The sequence below is a fragment of the Scyliorhinus torazame genome, chromosome 18, assembly GCF_047496885.1.
Source record: "Scyliorhinus torazame isolate Kashiwa2021f chromosome 18, sScyTor2.1, whole genome shotgun sequence".
Taxonomy (NCBI): domain Eukaryota; kingdom Metazoa; phylum Chordata; class Chondrichthyes; order Carcharhiniformes; family Scyliorhinidae; genus Scyliorhinus; species Scyliorhinus torazame.
Window position 1 is genome coordinate 142,595,845 of NC_092724.1, and position 21,238 is coordinate 142,617,082.

General features: G+C 50.0%; 1 protein-coding gene across 1 annotated transcript in view; it reads left to right on the top strand.

Annotated features, from left to right (window-relative positions):
* Positions 1-17,784: 17,784 nt before the first annotated feature.
* The window catches only part of LOC140395583 (transmembrane channel-like protein 7), a 67,391-nt gene continuing 63,937 nt past the window's right edge, over positions 17,785-21,238 (top strand). Inside the window, 1 exon segment of the mRNA XM_072483543.1 lies at positions 17,785-17,919. Within this exon segment, the coding sequence (XP_072339644.1) occupies positions 17,880-17,919 (40 nt within the window). The 5' untranslated portion in view covers positions 17,785-17,879.

The following is a 21,238-nucleotide window of genomic DNA, read 5'->3' on the forward strand; positions in this document are numbered from 1 at the left end:
CATCTGTGGAGGAGGCTAACGTTTTGACTCTCATCCAGGCTCCAAACGTTAGCTCACTTCTCTCTCCACAGATGCTGTCAGACCTGCTCAGATTGTCCGGTATTTTTTAAAATTTCAGATTCCAGCATCCGCAATAATCTGCTTTTACCTTTCAGGAGCAAAACGCTGAGAGTTCTTTCAGTGGCTCTAGTTTCAGGTGGCCAGCAATCTAAAGTTTCCAAATATATTAACCCCCCCCCCCCCCCAACTCCCCTCTATCCTCCCCCCAACGCCCCCTCGCCAACCCCCCAAAGATTCCCTTCACCCAACTACACCCCCCACCTTCCCCAAACACCCCACTCCCTCCATCTCCCCAAACACCCCCCTTCCCTCCACACACACACAAATAACATCCAATTGGTTCCACGATTGCAGGGATCTGATACCACTTTTCAAGCAAGAACACTCTCCTGACAGTTGCGCTGCTGGTCACCCTCCGGGTAGCTTCGGCTTTCTGGCCGGGCTTTTCAAAACAAAACCAATTCGGAGCCACAAAGCTGCTCGAGTGTTGCAAACAGCAGCGTAGCAACAGGATAAAACTGATGCTGACAGACTGGTTTTAAAAAAGACCAGTTACTCTCTGGTCCCAATTTTTTTAAAGCCTGTCTGTCAGATCTGTGGCCCTGGCTGCTCAGACTGGATGGTCATCCAGCATGCCACTGAAAATCATCTTGCATGCCACTGTTGGCATGTGTGGCATCGGTTGCTGACCCTGGCTTATAGACTATCAGACGAACATAAATCTCTTTCAGGAAATGGGAGGATATGGTGTGGTGGTAATGCCACCAGTCTAATAGTCCAGAGGGTCAAACTAAGCCATGGGTTTAGTGGGCATGGGTTCAGATGGCAGTGAATGGAATTAAAATTCAATTAATTAATACATTCAGTAAATTAATAAAACATTTGCAATTGAAAGGCAGTCTCAGTAATGTTGCCACAAAACTATCATTGATTTTTGTAAAATCCCATCTGGTTCACAAATGGCCTTTAGACAATCTGCCGCCCAACCTTGCTCTGGCCGACACATGACTCCAGGCCCACAGCAATGTGGTTAACTGCCCTCTGAGATGGGCGAGCAAGTCACTCAGTTTAAGGGCAATATGGGATGGGAAATAAATGCCAGCCTTGCCAGTGGTGCCTTTGACGCACATCCCACGGCAGAATAAAACAAAAATTAAACACTGGAGAAATCACTGGTGCTTGGCCGTTGCCACAAACGCCGCTCCCTAACCATTAATTCCATCACCGTTCTGGCCACTGTCTCAGACTGTTTGCAACCTTCATATTCTATTTAACCCTACGTTTCTGACCACAGATTCCCTCTGTCACAATCATCACCTATTTCCACCTCAACAATATTGCATATCTCTGCACCCCACCCTCCCCTCAGCCCATCAGCCCTTGAAAATCTCATCCATGGTCTTGTTATCTCCTTACGCAACTGCGGCAATGCGCTCCTGAATGTCCTCCCATCCTCCACTTCAAGTAACCTGATTTTATCCAAAACTTTTGCATCAAAATAATTTCCAATATTCTATTGCCCCTGTGCTCCGTGCCTTACATAGCACTTGGTCCACCAATGCCTCAAATTTAAAATTCTCAGTCTCATGTTAAAAATCTGTCCATGTCCTTGCCCCTCCCTATCTCTGTAACTTCCTCCAACGCTCCGAGAACTTGATTTACTTCACTGTACCATTGGTGAGTGTGCCTTCCACAATTTAGGTTGTAAACTCCAGAATTCTATCTGGAGGAGAAGTTCGAGTTACCCCCGGGAAATGCCTTTAGATATATGCAGGTGAGGGCTTTTGTGAGGAGACAGGTGAGGGAATTCCCGTTGCTCCCGGCACAAGAAATTCAAGACAGGGTGATCTCGGGTGCATGGGTCGGGGAGGGCAAGGTGTCGGCAATACACCAGGAGATGAAAGAAGAGGGGGAAGCGCTGGTAGAAGAGTTGAAGGGTAAATGGGAGGAGGAGCTGGGGGAGGAGATCGAGGAAGGTCTGTGGGCTGATGCCCTGGGTAGGGTTAATTCCTCCTCCTCATGTGCCAGGCTCAGCCTGATACAATTTAAGGTGGTTCACAGAGCTCAATTGACGGGGGCGAGGTTGAGCAGGTTCTTTGGGGTAGAGGACAAATGTGGAAGGTGCTCAGGGAGCCCAGCGAACCATGTCCATATGTTTTGGTCATGCCCGGCACTGGAGGGGTTCTGGAGAGGAGTGGCGGGAGCAATATCTCAGGTGGTGAAAGTCCAGGTCAAGCCAAGCTGGGGGCTAGCAATATTCGGAGTAGTGGACGAACCGGGAGTGCAGGAGGCGAAAGAGGCCGGTATTCTGGCCTTTGCGTCCCTAGTAGCCCGGCGAAGGATCTTGCTAATGTGGAAAGAGGCAAAGCCCCCCAGCGTGGAGGCCTGGATAAACGATATGGCTGAGTTCATAAAGTTGGAGAGGATTAAGTTCGCCTTGAGAGGGTCTGCGCAGGGGTTCTACAGGCGGTGGCAACCGTTCCTAGACTATCTCGAGGAGCGTTTGAGGAAGGTCGGTCAGTAGCAGCAGCAACCTGGGGGGGGGGGGGAGAGGGAGCTGCCTGGGTGGGGGGTGGATGAGCAAGAGATAACACGAAGAGTCAGGGAAACTGGCACGTACGGGAGAGAGCCAGTGTACAAAGCTCTGTAAATATACTATTTTGCCATGTATATATCTTGCTCCGCGCGATTTCTCGTTTCTTTTTTTTTTGTTACGGGGGCGGGGTTATTGTTTGTAGGGGAGAAAAATTGTGTTAAAAACTTTAATAAATATATTTTTTTGAAAAAAGAATACGGGGACGAGCGGCGCCGCCCAATCAGCCACAGTCACAAGTGGAGTACCACAAGGATCTGTTCTGGGGCCGTTGCTGTTTGTCATTTTTATCAATGACCTAGAGGAAGGCGCAGAAGGGTGGGTGAGTAAATTTGCAGACGATACTAAAGTCGGTGGTGTTGTCGATAGTGTGGAAGGATGTAGCAGGTTACAGAGGGACATAGATAAGCTGCAGAGCTGGGCTGAGAGGTGGCAAATGGAGTTTAATGTAGAGAAGTGTGAGGTGATTCACTTTGGAAGGAATAACAGGAATGCTGAATATTTGGCTAATGGTAAAGTTCTTGAAAGTGTGGATGAGCAGAGGGATCTAGGTGTCCATGTACATAGATCCCTGAAAGTTGCCACCCAGGTTGATAGGGTTGTGAAGAAGGCCTATGGAGTGTTGGCCTTTATTGGTAGAGGGATTGAGTTCCGGAGTCAGGAGGTCGTGTTGCATCTGTACAGAACTCTGGTTCGGCCGCATTTGGAGTATTGCGTACAGTTCTGGTCACCGCATTATAGGAAGGACGTGGAGGCTTTGGAGCGGGTGCAGAGGAGATTTACCAGGATGTTTACCAGGAGGACATGTACCTCTGTCCTCAACACACTTCCTAAAACCTATACTAATACACCTCCTTTGCCTCAGGGTTGGTTTTTTGCTGTCTGCTTACACGTGATTGGAAGATTGATTATGTTAAAGGTGTTATAAAAATAGGATCCATACTGCAGCTTAGAATATATAATTAATCAGAAATTCTTGATCAAAATAGTACTCATTTTGAAGCACCTTGACGTATTTTATTTTAAATGTTATGATGGATTTGTGTTAAGTTAGAAGATTTCATGTGAAAGACCATAAGACATGGGAGCAGAAATAGACCATTCAGCCCATCGAGTCTGCTCCACCATTCAATCATGGCTGATATGATAAGTTTAGCCATTTATCCCTTAATTTCAGCCTGAGCGGTTGAGGGCCGAATGTAAAGAATAACAGTGGCATTGTGCACAACAAATTCATGAAACTTCACAACAATCTTCCAGTTCCCACTGAACATCCTGCAAACCATGCAACCTGAGGCCTTGCATTCCAGTTTGCTCTTTGTACTTCTGGACAGATGTTAGAAAGTTCTCTCAAATTTCCATCCAGCTGCACATCATAAATAATTCAGATTTAAATGTTTCCAGTGGTATTTGTCAGGGTTTTATTCAGCAGGAATGATGATGACACGGTGCTAAGATCATATGTACATTTTTTTTTTAAACTCAGTCACAGGATGTGGGTGCAACTGCCAAGGCCTGCATTTATTTCCTATCTCTTCTAATTCCCCTGAGAAGGTGGTGGTGAGCTGTTTCTGGAATACGACAGAGAGACTTGCTCAGCAATTTCAGGGGACAGTTAAGAGTTAACAATGTTATTATGGGCCTGGATTCATTCACGTGGAGGCCAGCAAAACCTCTTTCTCTAAATGGACATTTGTGAACCAGATCCATTTCACAATCAACCTCATAGTTTCATGGCCACCATTACTGATACTCACTTTTTAATTGCAGACCTGTTTAATTAATTATACTTTAATTAAGTGTATTTAAAGTCCCCAGCTGCCTTCTTGGAACTTTAACTCACATATCTGGATGATTATTCCAGGCCACAGGATTATTAGTGCCATGGCATAACCACAATGCTACAGTATCATTGCAGTGGCCACGTTTCAATTGGCGTCTTCAAGGATCCTCATCGGGAGTGACATTTCTTCACTGCAACCCATTTTTAATCAGTACTCTGGAAATAATTCAGATTTGCAGTAAATGCTGATCGGGTAGATCAGATTCTGACTCAGCAAACCTCTGAGGTTGTGGTTTCAAGGTTTAAACGCATAATCTGTGTTAATACCTAAGTGCTGTTTACTGAGATAGTTCTGCACGCCCAGTCTTTTGGTTGAGGGATGGAACCTTGTTGTTGATGTTGAGTTGACCTAAAAGATCCCACGGCATTATGCGACCTTGGCTAACATTTATCCTTGAATTGAAACAAATGCATAATGTATTCTGATCCTTCATCTCTTTGCTGTACGTCGATTGTTGCTATGTGCCTACTGTGCTTTCTTATATTACAACACTGACTACACCTTGAAAGTATTTCATTGGCTTCTGAAGCCCTGAAGCCCTTTGCAAAGTCCTGAGGATGTGATGGGTGTTATATAAATGCAGGTTCTTTCTTTAACATTTCTTCAGTTTTGACAGATCTGCATATTCGGTAAAGTAAGTTGCTCCAGTTGACTGTTGGTTTTGCATTGTATCATAAACCCCACAAAAGATTACAACAACATGCTGGAGTAATGCAATGGAGAGACATCACCAGGAACTACTAAATTCATTTCAAATGATCCAAAAGGCGAAACCCTCAGATAACCTAAATATAGACACATAGATTCTTCAGATAGCAAGTCATGTAATTTAAAGCAGACATTTTGACTTGATGTTTAGTTATTTAAGAATACAGTATATTTTTGCAAAACATTTTTTTTTAAGTCTTAGTGCATGATTCAGCTGAAGTCTGTTGACACACTATATATGTTGAGAACAACATGAGGAGCTCTTCATTTCATTCATTAAACTGACCAAAACTTTTGACTCAGCAAATCGCAATTCAGCTCCAAAGATTTAGATGTGCAAGAAACTTCATCACAATCCTGCAATTATTTCAGCATGATGATGTCACAGACCAGTTTTAAAATGTTATTGTTTATTGTCTGTGATTAAATATATTTGGATTTGTAATTCCTACCCTCAGAGCCATTGAGTCAGTTTAAGTAAGCCAGCAACAAGCTTTTTTGATTTAGAAAGGAAAAAAGTTAGTTTATTTTCCCACAGCCTTTAAGGGGATCAGGGTTATTGGGAGAATGCAGGAGAATGGGGATGAGAAAATATCAGACATGATTGAATGGCGGAGCAGACTCGATGGGCCGAGTGGCCTAATTCTGCTCCTATGTCTTATGGTCTTATGGTCCTGGAGGTTAATAAAGAAGAAAACGGGCCTGATCTAACCAAATGGGATCAGAGTCCCATAGCGAGCACTTTTAGCCGTGTATTTCCCAGTGCTTGCAGCGCCGATAACATCCTGCTATCTAACGCCCATCCAGTTAGATACGGGGCCTCAGCACGGAATGTGTGCCTTGTGGCTGCTCTCAGCCCCATTCTCTGCATCGCGGCGCTTCGCTCGCCGGAACTCTTCAGTGCAGCGAGAGATCGGGACGCCAATTTTAAATGGCATCCCAATCTCCCTAGTTCCTGATGTGACACCTGGGGCTGGATTCTCCGAGCCTCCGCGCCAAAATCGCGTTCGGCATGGGGCGGAGAATGGCCGTTCACACAGAAATCGTGACCGGTGCCGCTGAAGCGATTCTCCGGTCTCCGGTCCCCGGAGAATCGCTCGGGAACGCGCGCGCGATCTATGCGGCGCGGATTGGGGACCATTGACAGAGGCCCTCCCCTCCGCGATTCTCCAAGCGCAACTGACAGAGGTCCCGATAGCGTGGTTCAAACCATGTATCAGCCATGAGGAACCTCAACTGGTGGCTGCGGACTCAGTCTGCGGCCGCCCTGGTGGGGGGGGGGGCGGGGGGGATTGTTCACCGGGGGGGGGGGGGTCTCATGGATGGCCAGGGGAGCAATCAGGCAGCACTGATCCGGGCGGGCGCGATCTCGAGGGAGGCAACATTTTCCATGATGGTCCGCAGTGCGAGTCTGACATACCGCATGGGGAGGACACCACCGTGCGCAAGCGTGTACTCCCGACCAGAAGTGCAGGGCCTTGTATCCACAGCAAGAGCTGCGAGAAGCACTCCGGGACCCTGCAAGCCCCCTGCAGGTAGGAGAATCATTCAGGACTTTCTTAAGGCACGTCCAGAGTGAAACACCAGCGTTTTGACGCTGGCGTGGGGACATAGCCCCATTTTTAGAGAATCCAGCCCCTGAACTCCCCCAAGCCCCAACTCACTATAAGGGGGTCGCTGGGCAACCCTACACCCAACCCCCGTGCAGTGCACCCCCCGGCCTGATCACCGCCATGAAAAATGCCAGCTTGGCACTGCCAGCTTGGCACCACCCTTGTCATCTGGCAGTGCCACACAGGCACCTTGGCAGTACCAGGCTGGTACCCATGTGGTAATGTCATGGTGCCAGGCAATCAGTGCCAGGGTGCCAGTGTGAGGTTGTCTAAGTGGCACCAGCAGTGCCAGGGTGCCAACCTGCCCAGGAGGCATGCACCTCCAATTCCTTGGGAGACACCCACAAGTGCAGTTCCATCTGGTCCTTCTTTGAACGGCGCTCGCCCGAGGTCTCCAAGGCGAAGGGGATAGATCCCAACACCCTGGTTACCTCAGGGAACTGTATATTAGAGTGAGACTAGCTGTCTCGTTCTAATTTTCAGATTTGCCAAAAAGTCATCCCACCCTCAATGGGCGGGCTCTACATCATGAGGCTGAGCAAGCTGAGTAGATCCCAGAAGTGGGATTTACCAGGCATGTTGCATTTTCATTATTCTCTCGTACGTGACTCCTCTGTGACCACTAAATTGGCGACGAGGGTAAAGTGGAGCTATAGTCGGCAATGCTAACCGTTTGAAGCACAGCCACCACTTCTCTTCGTACCAGAATATGCTTTGCTCCATATCAAAAATGCCACTCTTTGGAAGATACAATGTGTTCGATGTGAGCGTGGAGGACTGGACGCAGTATGCAGAGCGTATGGACTATTTCTTTAAGGCTCCCGCTATAGTCAGGGATGAGTAACAGACGATGATCCTCCTGACTGCCTGTTGGGCCTCCACTTTCTGCATTACAAAAAGCCTGACATACGCAACAGCCACACAAGCCGTTCAATGGGTAAGATCAAGGCAGCCATGGACGCTGAAGCACAGCATAAGTCCTTCCGGGCCCACCCGATCCCTACGCACTGCTGCCAAGAATCGACATGGAACCCAGCTGACTAGAGGGCCTTGGGAGCATCCGCTGGTATGGTTAGCTGATTGGGCGGCGCCGCTCGTCCCCGTATTCTTTTTTCAAAAAAATATATTTATTAAAGTTTTTAACACAATTTTTCTCCCCTACAAACAATAACCCCGCCCCCGTAACAAAAAAAAAGAAACGAGAAATCGCGCGGAGCAAGATATATACATGGCAAAATAGTATATTTACAGAGCTTTGTACACTGGCTCTCTCCCGTACGTGCCAGTTTCCCTGACTCTTCATGTTATCTCTTGCTCATCCACCCCCCCCCAGGCAGCTCCCTCTCCCCCCCCCCCCTTCGGACGTGTGTCCCCCCCCCCCCCCCCCCCCCCAGGTTGCTGCTGCTACTGACCGACCTTCCTCAAACGCTCCTCGAGATAGTCTAGGAACAGTTGCCACCGCCTGTAGAACCCCTGCGCAGACCCTCTCAAGGTGAACTTAATCCTCTCCAACTTTATGAACTCAGCCATATCGTTTATCCAGGCCTCCACGCTGGGGGGCTTTGCCTCTTTCCACATTAGCAAGATCCTTCGCCGGGCTACTAGGGACGCAAAGGCCAGAATACCGGCCTCTTTCGCCTCCTGCACTCCCGGTTCGTCCACTACTCCGAATATTGCTAGCCCACAGCTTGGCTTGACCCGGACTTTCACCACCTGAGATATTGCTCCCGCCACTCCTCTCCAGAACCCCTCCAGTGCCGGGCATGACCAAAACATATGGACATGGTTCGCTGGGCTCCCTGAGCACCTTCCACATTTGTCCCCTACCCCAAAGAACCTGCTCAACCTCGCCCCGTCAATTGAGCTCTGTGAACCACCTTAAATTGTATCAGGCTGAGCCTGGCACATGAGGAGGAGGAATTAACCCTACCCAGGGCATCAGCCCACAGACCTTCCTCGATTTCCTCCCCCAGCTCCTCCTCCCATTTACACTTCAACTCTTCTACCAGCGCTTCCGCCTCTTCTTTCATCTCCTGGTGTATTGCCGACACCTTGCCCTCCCCGACCCATGCACCCGAGATAACCCTGTCTTGAATTTCTTGTGCCGGGTGCAACGGGAATTCCCTCACCTGTCTCCTCACAAAAGCCTCACCTGCATATATCTAAAGGCATTTCCCGGGGGTAACTCGAACTTCTCCTCCAGTGCCCCTAAGCTCGCAAACGTCCCGTCAATGAACAGGTCCCCCATTCTTCTAATCCCCGCCCGATGACAGCTCTGGAACCCCCCGTCCATCTTCCCCGGAACAAACCGGTGGTTACCTCTGTTCGGGGACCATACCGATGCTCCCATTACGCCCCGGTGCCATCTCCACTGGCCCCAGATCCTTAACGTTGCCGCCACCACCGGGCTCGTGGTATACTTTGTCGGCGAGAGCGGCAGCGGTGTCGTCACCAACGCCCCCAGGCTCGTTCCTTTACAGGCCACCATCTCCATCCTCTTCCATGCCACCCCCTCTCCCTCCATAACCCACTTGTGGATCATCGCCACATTTGCTGCCCGTAGTAGCTCCCTAGATTTGGCAGCGCCAACCCTCCTCGGTCCCTACTGCGTTCCAGGAACCCTCTCCTTACCCTCGGGGTCTTATTCGTCCACACAAACCCCATAATAGAACATAGAACATAGAACAATACAGCGCAGTACAGACCCTTCGGCCCACGATGTTGCACCGAAACAAAAGCCATCTAACCTACACTATGCCATTATCATCCATATGTTTATCCAATAAACTTTTAAATGCCCTCAATGTTGTCGAGTTCACTACTGTAGCAGGTAGGGCATTCCACGGCCTCACTACTCTTTGCGTAAAGAACCTACCTCTGACCTCTGTCCTATATCTATTACCCCTCAGTTTAAAGTTATGTCCCCTCTTGCCAGCCATTTCCATCCGCGGGAGAAGGCTCTCACTGTCCACCCTATCTAACCCCCTGATCATTTTGTATGCCTCTATTAAGTCTCCTCTTAACCTTCTTCTCTCCAACGAAAACAACCTCAAGTCCATCAGCCTTTCCTCATAAGATTTTCCCTCCATACCAGGCAACATCCTGGTAAATCTCCTCTGCACCCGCTCCAAAGCCTCCACGTCCTTCCTATAATGCGGTGACCAGAACTGTACGCAATACTCCAAATGCGGCCGAACCAGAGTTCTGTACAGCTGCAACATGACCTCCTGACTCCGGAACTCAATCCCTCTACCAATAAAGGCCAACACTCCATAGGCCTTCTTCACAACCCTATCAACCTGGGTGGCAACTTTCAGGGATCTATGTACATGGACACCTAGATCCCTCTGCTCATCCACACTTTCAAGAACTTTACCATTCGCCAAATATTCAGCATTCCTGTTATTCCTTCCAAAGTGAATCACCTCACACTTCTCTACATTAAACTCCATTTGCCACCTCTCAGCCCAGCTCTGCAGCTTATCTATATCCCTCTGTAACCTGCTACATTCTTCCACACTATCGACAACACCACCGACTTTAGTATCGTCTGCAAATTTACTCACCCACCCTTCTGCGCCTTCCTCTAGGTCATTGATAAAAATGACAAACAGCAACGGCCCCAGAACAGATCCTTGTGGTACTCCACTTGTGACTGTACTCCATTCTGAACATTTCCCATCAACCACCACCCTCTGTCTTCTTTCAGCTAGCCAATTTCTGATCCTACCTACTCTCTTAAAAAAGGCCTTGGTGATCACAATGGGGAGGCACTGAAACACAAACAGGAACCTCGGGAGGACCACCATTTTGACCAACTGCACTCTACCCGCCAGCGAGAGCGGTAACATGTCCCATCTTTTGATGTCCCCTTCCATTTGCTCCACCAATCTCGTCAGGTTCAGTTTATGTAGGGCCCCCCCAACTCCTGGCTATCTGGATCCCCAGATACTGAAAGCTCCCCTCCGCCCTCCTCAGCGGTAGGTCCCCTATCCCTCTTTCCTGGTCCCCTGCCTGTAATACGAAGAGTTCACTCTTCCCTACATTGAGCTTATAGCCCGAAAACTCCCCAAACTCCCTCAGAGTCTGCATGACCTCCACCATCCCCTTCATTGGGTCCGCCACGTACAGCAACAGGTCATCCGCATATAGCGACACCCGATGCTCTTCTCCCCCTCAGACCACCCCCCTCCATTTATTAGACTCCCTCAATGACATGGCCAATGGTTCGATCGCCAATGCGAACAGCAGAGGGGACAGGGGGCACCCCTGACTCGTCCCTCGGTACAGTCGAAAGTACTCCGACCTCCACTGGTTCATCACTACACTCGCCACCGGGGCCCTGTAAAGGAGCTTATCCCAACTAATAAACCCTACCCCGAACCCAAACCTACGCAGCGCCTCCCAGAGGTACTCCCACTCTACTCGGTCAAAGGCCTTCTCCGCGTCCATAGCTGCCACTGTCTCCGCCTCTCCCTCCTCCGATGGCATCATCATCACGTTTAAAAGCCGCCGCACATTTGTGTTTAATTGCCTGCCCTTTACAAATCCCGTCTGGTCTTCATGGATCACCCCCGGGACACAGTCCTCGACCCTCGTGGCCAGCACTTTTGCCAGCAACTTTGCATCCACATTGAGGAGCGAGATCGGCCTGTACGATCCACATTGCAGTGGGTCCTTGTCCCGCTTTAAGATCAAATAAATTGTCGCTTCCGACATTGTCGGGGGCAGGGTCCCCGCCTCTCTTGCCTCATTAAAGGTCCTCACTAGTAACGGGGCCAACAGGTCTACATACTTCCTGTAGAACTCCACCGGGAACCCGTCCGGTCCCGGGGCCTTCCCCGCCTGCAAACTCCCCAAACCCTTGCTCAGCTCCTCCAACCCAATTGGTGCCCCCAAGCCAGCCACCTCCTGCTCTTCCACCTTCGGGAATCTCAGTTGGTCTAGGAATCGTCTCATCCCCTCTTCCCCCGCTGGGGGCTGGGATCTGTACAGCTCTTCATAGAAGGCCTTAAATACCTCGTTTATTTTCGTCGCACTCCGAACCGTGGCTCCCCTTCCATCCTTGACTCCCCCTATTTCCCTCGCTGCCATCCTCTTACGGAGCTGGTGTGCCAGCATCCGACAAGCCTTTTCCCCATGCTCGTAGATCGCCCCCTGCTCTTTCCTCCACTGTGCCTCCGCCTTCCCTGTGGTGAACAGGTCAAACTCCGCCTGGAGCCGTCGTCTTTCCCCAAGTAATCTTTCCTCCGGGGCCTCTGCGTATCTCCTGTCCACTCTCAAAATCTCCCCCACTAACCTCTCCCTTTCCATGCCCTCTGTCTTCTCCCTATGAGCCCTAATGGAGATTAGCTCTCCCCTGATTACCGCCTTCAACGCCTCCCATCCCACCCCCACCCGCACCTCCCCGTTGTCATTGGCCTCCAAGTACCTTTCGATACACCCCCTCACCTTCCCACTCACCACCTCGTCTGCCAGCAGTCCCACATCCAGCCGCCACAGCGGGCGTTGGTCCCTCTCCTCTCCCAGCGCCAGTTCCACCCAGTGCGGGGCATGGTCCGAAATGGCTATGGCCGAATACTCCATCCCCTCCACCCTCGGGATGAGCACCCTACCCAGAACAAAAAAATCTCTCCGGGAGTACGCTTTGTGTACATGGGAGAAGAAAGAAAATTCCCTGGCCTGCGGCCTTGCAAACCGCCATGGGTCCACTCCCCCCATCTGATCCATAAACCCCCTGAGCACCTTGGCCGCCGCCGGCCTCTTTCCAGTCCTTGATTTGGAGCGATCTAGTGCTGGATCCAACACTGTATTGAAGTCCCCTCCCATTATCAGGCCTCCTATCTCCAGGTCCGGAATGCGCCCCAACATGCGTTTCATGAATCCTGCATCATCCCAGTTCGGGGCGTATACGTTTACCAACACCACCCGCGACCCTTGCAACCTACCACTCACCATTACATATCGCCCTCCATTGTCCACTACAATAGTCTTGGCCTCAAATAGCACCCGTTTTCCCACCAATATTGCCACCCCTCTGTTCTTCGCGTCCAGTCCCGAGTGGAATATCTGTCCTACCCATCCCTTTCTTAACCTGACCTGGTCCGCCACCTTCAGGTGTGTCTCTTGGAGCATGGCCACGTCCGCCTTCAGTCCCTTTAAGTGCGCGAACACTCGAGCCCTCTTCACCGGCCCATTCAGGCCCCTCACGTTCCACGTTGTCAGTCGGATTGGAGGGGCTCTCTCACCCCCTCCCCCCCTTGCCGACTAGCCATCTCATTTTCTGGGCCAGTCCCGTGTCCACGCCTCCCTCACCCTCCAGTCCCCCAGACGGGGGACCCCGTCCCGACCACCTCTTCTATGCCCCATTCCCTTTCGGCCAGTGCAGCAGCAACCCTTTCCCCCCCCCCCGCTTCCCTCCGCCCCGCTAGACCCCTGTCTAGCTTTTTTGCTCCCCCCCTGTCACTCCCGTAAGTCAGCTGACACCTCTGCCCCCGGCTACCCCCGCTATCCCATTGACCTCCGCGTGTGGGAGTTCCCCCTCCCACCTTTCCTCCCGCGGGCGGGAAAAACAAGTAACCCCGCGCTTTCCAAAGCCCGCTCCGCCCCCTCTGCCGCAGCTCCTGTCGCGGCCTTGTCTCTCTCCCCCAGCCCATGTAACATTTCCTGCGCGTGATTGTGATTGACCCCCTATATACAACAACCATCACACATCAAACCTCAAATATCCCCCCCACCCTCACAAACCCTCAGTTAGAGTCCAACTTTTCGGTTTGTATAAATGTCCACGCCTCTTCAGGTATTTCAAAGTAGTAGTGTTAGCCCGTGTATGTGACCCACTATCGTGATGGATCACAATCTGTTACTGGAACACTTTGAGGAAGACAAGGCAATTCCACCAATAGCGTCCGTCAGGATCCAAAGCTGGGCCCAATTATTGGCGGCGTCCAAAAATATATTTGAGCATCGCCCAGGGAGACAGATTGCGAATGCTGATGCGTTGAGCAGGCTCCCGGTGCTGATGCGCGCCCGCCTCCTCCCAGAGCTGACAAGGTAGTTGCCATGCTGAATTTCATGGATGATAATAATAATAATAGCTTACTGTCACGATTAGACGTCAATGAAGATACTGTGAAAAGCCCCTAGTCGCCACATTCCGGCGCCTGTTCGGGGAGGCCGGTACGGGAATTGAACCCGCATTGCTGGCATTGTTCTGCATTACAAGCCAGCTATTTAGCCCACTATGCTAAACCAGCCCCTATCCGATCACCGCTGCCCAGATACACGATTGGATACAAAAAGCCCCCATATTGTCAAAGGTCCGCCGTGTGGTCTTGTATGAAGATCAGCACGGAAGCTGCCCGATGTCTTGCGGACCTTTGTGACCAAGATGTTGGATCTCAGTATAGAGGATGGCATTCTTCTGTGGGGCGCCTGGAATGTGGTCCTGCACCGGGGCCGAGACCCCATACTACGGGATCTACACAACGGAAACTCGGGTGTCTCAAAAATGAAAATGCTGCCCCTTAGCTACGTGTGGTTGCTGGGCCTGGATGGAGAAATAGAACGGTTGACCCAACAGTGTGACATTTGCCACGAGCAGCAGAAACCCTCACCCGCCACACCACTTGGGTGCGTCTTCATGCCAAATTCGCCGGCCCTTTCCAGGGATCCATGTTCCTGTTTTTAGTAGATGCATATGCCAAGTGGCTAGAGGTCCACAGGCTATCCTCCCCCACATTGAGAGTCACGATTGATAAGTTCCAAGCGGTGGAATCAGGAGCAGCAGGAAAAGCAGAGACAGGCAAGCATGGACCAGGCAGTTCAGAAAGGTGATGCTGTTCATGTTCGGAACATCGGCGACACCGCCGAGTGGGTTCCTGGGACAGTGGTGCGATGGACAGGGCCAGTCTCGTACCAGGTGCGGACGTGAGAAGGGACAATGAAGAAACATTTGGACCACCTCAGGGGTGGAAGACCAGCATTGAGCCATGCCCCTACAGAGAAACCAGCTTCTAAACGTATCACTCGTCCCAAACAGGCTTTAGGGCATCGCCCCCGGGGGTGCGAAACCGGGATGCGAGAGGTCATTGACTCTGACTCAGATATGGAGACCCAGGCATCAGGGGCAAAATTCTCCCCCAACGGCGCGATGTCCGCTGACTGGCGCCAAAAACGGCGCCAATCAAACGGGCATCGCGCCGGCCCAAAGGTGCGGAATGCTCCGCATCTTTGGCGGTCTAGCCCCGACATTGAGGGGCTAGGCCGACGCCGGAGGGATTTGGCGTTTGTTGCCCCGCCAGCTGGCGCGGAAATGCGGCGCATGCGCGGGAGCGTCAGCGGCCGCTGTCAGTTTCCCGGCGCATACACGGGAGCGTCAGCGGCCGCTGTCAGTTTCCCGCGCATGTGCAGTGGGGAGAGTCTCTTCCGCCTCCGCCATGGTGGAGGCCGTGGCGGAGGCGGAAGGGAAAGAGTGCCCCCACGGCACAGGCCCGCCCGCGGATCGGTGGGCCCCGATCGCGGGCCAGGCCACCGTGGGGGCACCCCTCGGGGTCAGATCACCCCGCGCCCACCCCAGGACCCCGGGGCACGCCCACGCCGCCTGGTCCCGCCGGTAAATACCAGGTTTGATTTACGCTGGCGGGACAGGCAATTTCTGGGCGGGACTTCGGCCCATCTGGGCCGGAGAATCCAGCGGGGGGTCCCGCCAACCGGCGCGGCCCGATTCCCGCCCCCGCCTAATCTCCGGTACCCCGGCAGGGGGTCGGAGAATGACGCCCCAGATGTTTCTGACGTTGAGCAGGCTGGAGATCATGCCCTTACCAGATGGTCAGCAAGAAAGCGGCATTCCCCGGAGTGTGTGTCCCCCACCCCCCCTCCCCCCCGGCCCCGAGGTGCTGTAAGTGCAGCCGTGGTTGAAGAAGAGCAGGCACCCTCCTGCTCCACCTTCCTGACACAGGTCTTCAGACTTTGGGAGGGATGTTATAACCCTCATGCGGCCTAAGGGGAGGGACTGATTATCCTCAGCTGGGTCATTGATTACGGACATAAAAGCCAGCCCAGATAGGAGCTGAGGCAGAGAAGTCCTGACTGGGACTTGGATTGTGACCTGTAAATTGATTTTGTTATACGCTCGAGCCTGACTCTTCTGTGACCACTTAACCTGACTCGGGTCAAAGGTGTGTGATAAGCCCTATACTATGTGAAATCGACCCGATCGTGGCGATTCACCTCACCAAAGATCAACTGTCGTCTGGTGTCAGAATTAATCTCTGCCAAGATGGAAAACTCTTTAACCTAAGCTTCTTCCATATCAAAGCTAAACTGACACCATCAGTATGCATGGTATAGAGTTTGCAGATGACTGCAGTGCCAATGCCTACTCTGCACCAAATTTGCAAGCCTCTCTCCATCTCTCAATTCTGCATAAAATATACTTGGCCTGTCTTTGGATGTTGTCAAAACGCAACTAATATAACAACCCATAACTGGTCAGTTAGGAAGGGACGACTCTGAAATATATCAAGTACACACCTCTGTGAAAAGATAATCATTGGCAAGGAAATCCAACATCAGATCAGCTGCACCAGCTCAGCCATCTACAAACTTTGCAGTGCGTGACAACAAAGACCTTGGCATGTCAACAGAAGTCCTAAGTGCACAGAGCAGTTGTTGTCACCAGACTCCTGCACTGCGGTGAGATTCAAACTGTTTATCAGTGACATACAAGAGCACAGGAGAAACTCGACCAGACACTCCACTGTCCAAATGGCTGAAACCACCTCCCTTGCCAGGTCCTGTTCTCTCAACTGTCAAATGGGCAACATTCCAGGGGAGGACAAAGAAAATGTTTGAAAAGCACTCTGAAGCTCTCCTTGAAGAGCATCAGCATTGCCATAATGACTGGTAGGAGTTGGTCACCAATCATTCAAAATGACCACAATATATGTCAAAAACTCATACTCGCTGCAGAGAGAGAGAAAGAGTAAGAGAGAAAGAAAGAAAGAGAGAAAGAAAGAAAGAAAATAAGAAAATCTTGCACAATAGACCCAACTACTAATTGGCATGTCCTGCCCATTATTCAGATGTCATCCTTAAATCGAGGGACAGTGGACAATGTCGGCAAGTAGGATTTCAACAGAAAACCAAAGCAGTTTAGCTCAAGATGTTTTGAAATCCGCCTGCTGGGCAAATAAAATTTGCTTTATGTCACTTCGTAAAATGTGCGTCACACAAAATTTCACAACTTCTCCTGCGCAGTTACTTCGCTTTTTTGCTAAAACATATCCTTATTCTTTCATAAGACCACAAGTTTATTAGCCATGTGCCTTAAGAAATTGACGTCAACATGTTGTGGTCAATTGCAGACCAATTTTGTGGATAGACCTCAACCAAGTATTTAGCCCCTATTTGTACTGTCTGTTTCAGGCAAGTACCTTGGACACCAATGGAAGAACCGTAGCCAAAATGCAGAGCTGTGCTCTTTCCGCATAGAATAACACACCTGCCTTCTACTTTACTGGGCCTTCAGGTGCCTTCTTATGCCTGTAAACGTTTCTGTAAGTCCCTTAAAACCCCCCTGTTTTGGTCCCTTGAATATCTAGTTCTTTGGCTTGACCACCATTTTTATGATTGACTGCATCTCCATAAGATTCCGTCTTGAAACATTTTACTATATTAAAGTTGCGATATAAATGTAACTTGTTGCTCTGTATCCTACATTGTGAAAATGTCAAATGTGTCTGAAATATTTTAAATTCATTGGTGTGATATGATAACACATTGAGTCAAATGCGTATGGTAGATATATGGTTTAATCATAACCTTTTGTTCTGCGGTTTCCTCTCAGCTTGCAGTACATTTTATCAGTTTTGTGCAGCAGTTGCCTCTTCGTTTAAGGAAATTGTGTGGTATCTCTGCTTCCTGTCACATGGTTGGGTTGGTCTCTGACAGAGGGATAATATCCAAAATGAGTATGTTTAGAGTGATGGCTGAAATGCTGCTATTGAAATGAAGATTCTGTCTGGAATACGCAAACTCTAATGGGAGCAGTTGGAAACTATGGAACAAATGGCTGTATATTGTGCAGATGTGGAATCAGGTCAGACTGACATTTAAAACATTGAACTGATAATTATTAAAGTGCAAGGTGATATTTTTGGGCCTCAACACGTTATTTTCAGACTGTATGATTCTTTCTCACTTGTCCTGCAAAATCATTTGTTTGGTCTTTTGGACTTGAATTTATTAAAGTAACAAAATATGGACACAATATTAATTGACATTAATTTTTTAATCAGCTCGTTGAACTTTATGGTTTATTATATTAAAGTTGTGCAGATATTTATTTATGTAAAATGCAGTCATCAGCCACTCGACAAAGGAAAGTATTTTCAACACTCTGTCTGAGTTTGGGGGTAGGAGCCATTACTTCTTTTATTCTAGGAATCCTGTTAATTCTGCCCCTTTAGCTGTAACTGTAGTTTTTCCTTTAGCTGCAGATTGTTTTCTCACAGATGACAATTAGGCAGCTTGATCTCAAGAACCTGCTAATGCCATTCTTCAGATTTACATTGTTTTCTGCCCTGTGGTCTGAAGTATAACCAGCCCCAGTGACATGTTGAGAGGTTGTAGCTTGTTCGCTGTTGGATGAAAGTGACCAGAGGTAAGTGGTTCAGGGAGTTTTCCCTTTTGGTCAAAGTGGGTAAAACAACCTTCTACCTGACATCTCCTTTAACCGAGAGGAGATTGGGAACTTGGTGTGTGGAGAATTGCAATACGGAACCATGTTGTCACACATTAACACAACTGTACATGTTATTAGAACAAGACACTATTGGTGCTACAACTCCACCAGTACCTCACTGTTTGAATATTTTAAGTTGCATTGAAATTTAAAAATAGTGAACAAGGAAAATGGGCTTCTAAGCACCCTTTTCTTAATGTTCTCAGTCCCCTTAGAGCTCCAAAATGGTGTCCGTGGGGCACATGGACACTTATGGGATGAATTGCGTGGAACATTGTAGCTCATGTGTACACACAGTAATAGTGTCAAGAGTCACCTCTTGCTGCTATGTGACCAAAGGCAATGGCCATGCAGGTCAATGCCCTGTATGCTGGCAGCTGTCATGATGCCCCCATTCTGTGGCAATCAGCTGCATTTGAGCCACCACTGCAAGTCAAAGGGTGACTACCAGGTGACAACGTCTATCCGCTGACGATATGCTGATGATTAGGTTACGCAACCCATGCACAAGTGAACAGCATGCATATGATGAATACCATGTTGGCAGACAAAATGCAGTTCATTGGCATGCTGAAGCAATGCTTCTGCTGCCTGAGCCATTCTGGAGGAGCCCTGCCATATTCGGCATAGGGAATGTCAAGATATGTTGATGCACTGTTGTGCGTTGCATATCCTTCCCATCATGAGACGCCCTGGCCACCTGGCAGCCAAGGAACAGGAGGATCAGGAAGAGGAAAAGGATGAAGAAGAGGGAGAGAGAACCTAGCTGGTCCCATACTCGCCCGACCGCAGCATCGCTGGTGGGAGGCTGCTGACTTTCAGTGGTGGGGGCTGCAGATGTTTGTGGAGGACAATCTCGAGAAGCTCAGTCCCTATAAAGCCTGTCCTTTCCCTTTGCCATCTCGGCATTTGTGGCAGCAGTCAGGCCTGGGTGGCTAACAGGCTAACAAAGACAATTGTGGAGTGGCAGGGTGGAGGAAATGAATGCTGTCCTTCTGAGAGAGATTAGCAGATTCATGGTCCACGGTGCCACTGCCACATTCCTGCTGCAGCACTTCAGTAATCCTAAGAATTCACTGGGGGACAGATTACTGGATTGCTGAAGTACCCTCCAAACCTCTTTGCACATTGTAAACCACTAAAATGCTGGAGGCAGTCTGAGTTCACATGACACCAAGCTGACAACATGATAAATGTTTGAGCTTCTACTGCAGCACTCAGATTGTAGGTCGCTGCTTCCTATGCTACAATATCAGGCATCAAATGCTGCATAATGGGTGGATCTCCAAGTTGGTCAGCCCATCCATGCTGGGAAGGATGGGCTCCAAGTTGCCAAAGGAGCTCTGCGCCAACTTGGCGCGGGACCCCTCTTTCCTGTTGGGTCACGGTGAAGGAGGAGGTCATCCAAACACTTGGAAGTTTAAAAATTGATCAGGAGGAGGTATTGGATAAACTGCTCACGCTTCGAGTTGATAAGGCGCCAAGACTGGATGGGTGGCATCCAAGGATACTGAGTAAAGTGAGAGTGGAGTTGCAGAGGTACTGGCCATAATCTTTCAGTTTTCTTTCGCTGCAGGAGTGGCGCCATGGGGCGGTGTAAAGATAAGCCCAGTAACTACAGGCCAGTCAGTTTAACCTCAGCGGTGGGGAAACTTCTAAAAATGATTAATCAGAACAACTTTTATGGTCATTTGGGCAAATGCGGGTTCATTAAAGAAAGCCAGCACGGATTTATTAAGCCATATTTAGCGAACTTGCTGGAGATTTTTGCTGAGATAAAGAGTGGGTTGATGAGGGTAATGGTGTTGATGTGGTGTACATAGATTTCCAAAAGTCATTTATCAAAGTGCCGCACAGCAGACATGTGCGCAAAGTTATAGCTGAAGGTATAAAAGGGACAGTGGAAAGATGGATATGAAATTGGCTGAGTGACATGAACCAGTGAGTGCCAGTTAATGGATGATTTATGGGCCGGAGGAAAGTTTGTAATGGAGTCATCCAGGGGTCAGGGCTGAGACTTTTGTTCTTCCTGATATGGAGTAATGACCTAGATCTGAGTGCACAGGGCACAATTTCAACATCTGAGGATGATACAAAACTCGGAAAGATTGTGAACCTTGAGGAGGATAGTGTAGAACTTCAAAAGGATATAAATAGGTCAGTGGAATGCGTGGACAGGTGGCAGATGGAATTTAATTTTGAAAAGTGTGAAGTCATTCGTTTTGATCGAACTTAGAAGGACAATGGCTGGGATCTCCGAAATCCTGGCCACGTGTTGATGCCGGCGTCAAAATCAGGGCGAGCGAGGCCGGCACCATCGAGCCTCCAGGCCCAGTCATTCTCCCCTTCCTTGGGGGCTAGTATGGCGCCGGAGTGCTGTGCGCTGCTCCGGCACCGAAAGCCGGCCCAACACGGCCGGCGCGGGTCCATGCATGTGCGCCACGGCCGGTGCAGGTCCACGCATGTGCGCCACGGCCGGCGCGGGTCCATGCATGTGCGCCACGGCCGGCGCGGGTCCATGCATGCGCATTGGTTCCCATCTCCGTGCCGGCCCACCAGGATGGCCCCCGCGGTCAGAACTCCGAGATCCCGCCGGGTGGGACCATACGTAAACCACACCAGCGGGACTCGGCGGGCACTCGGCCCGTCGAGCGCGGGGAATCGGCGCGGGGGC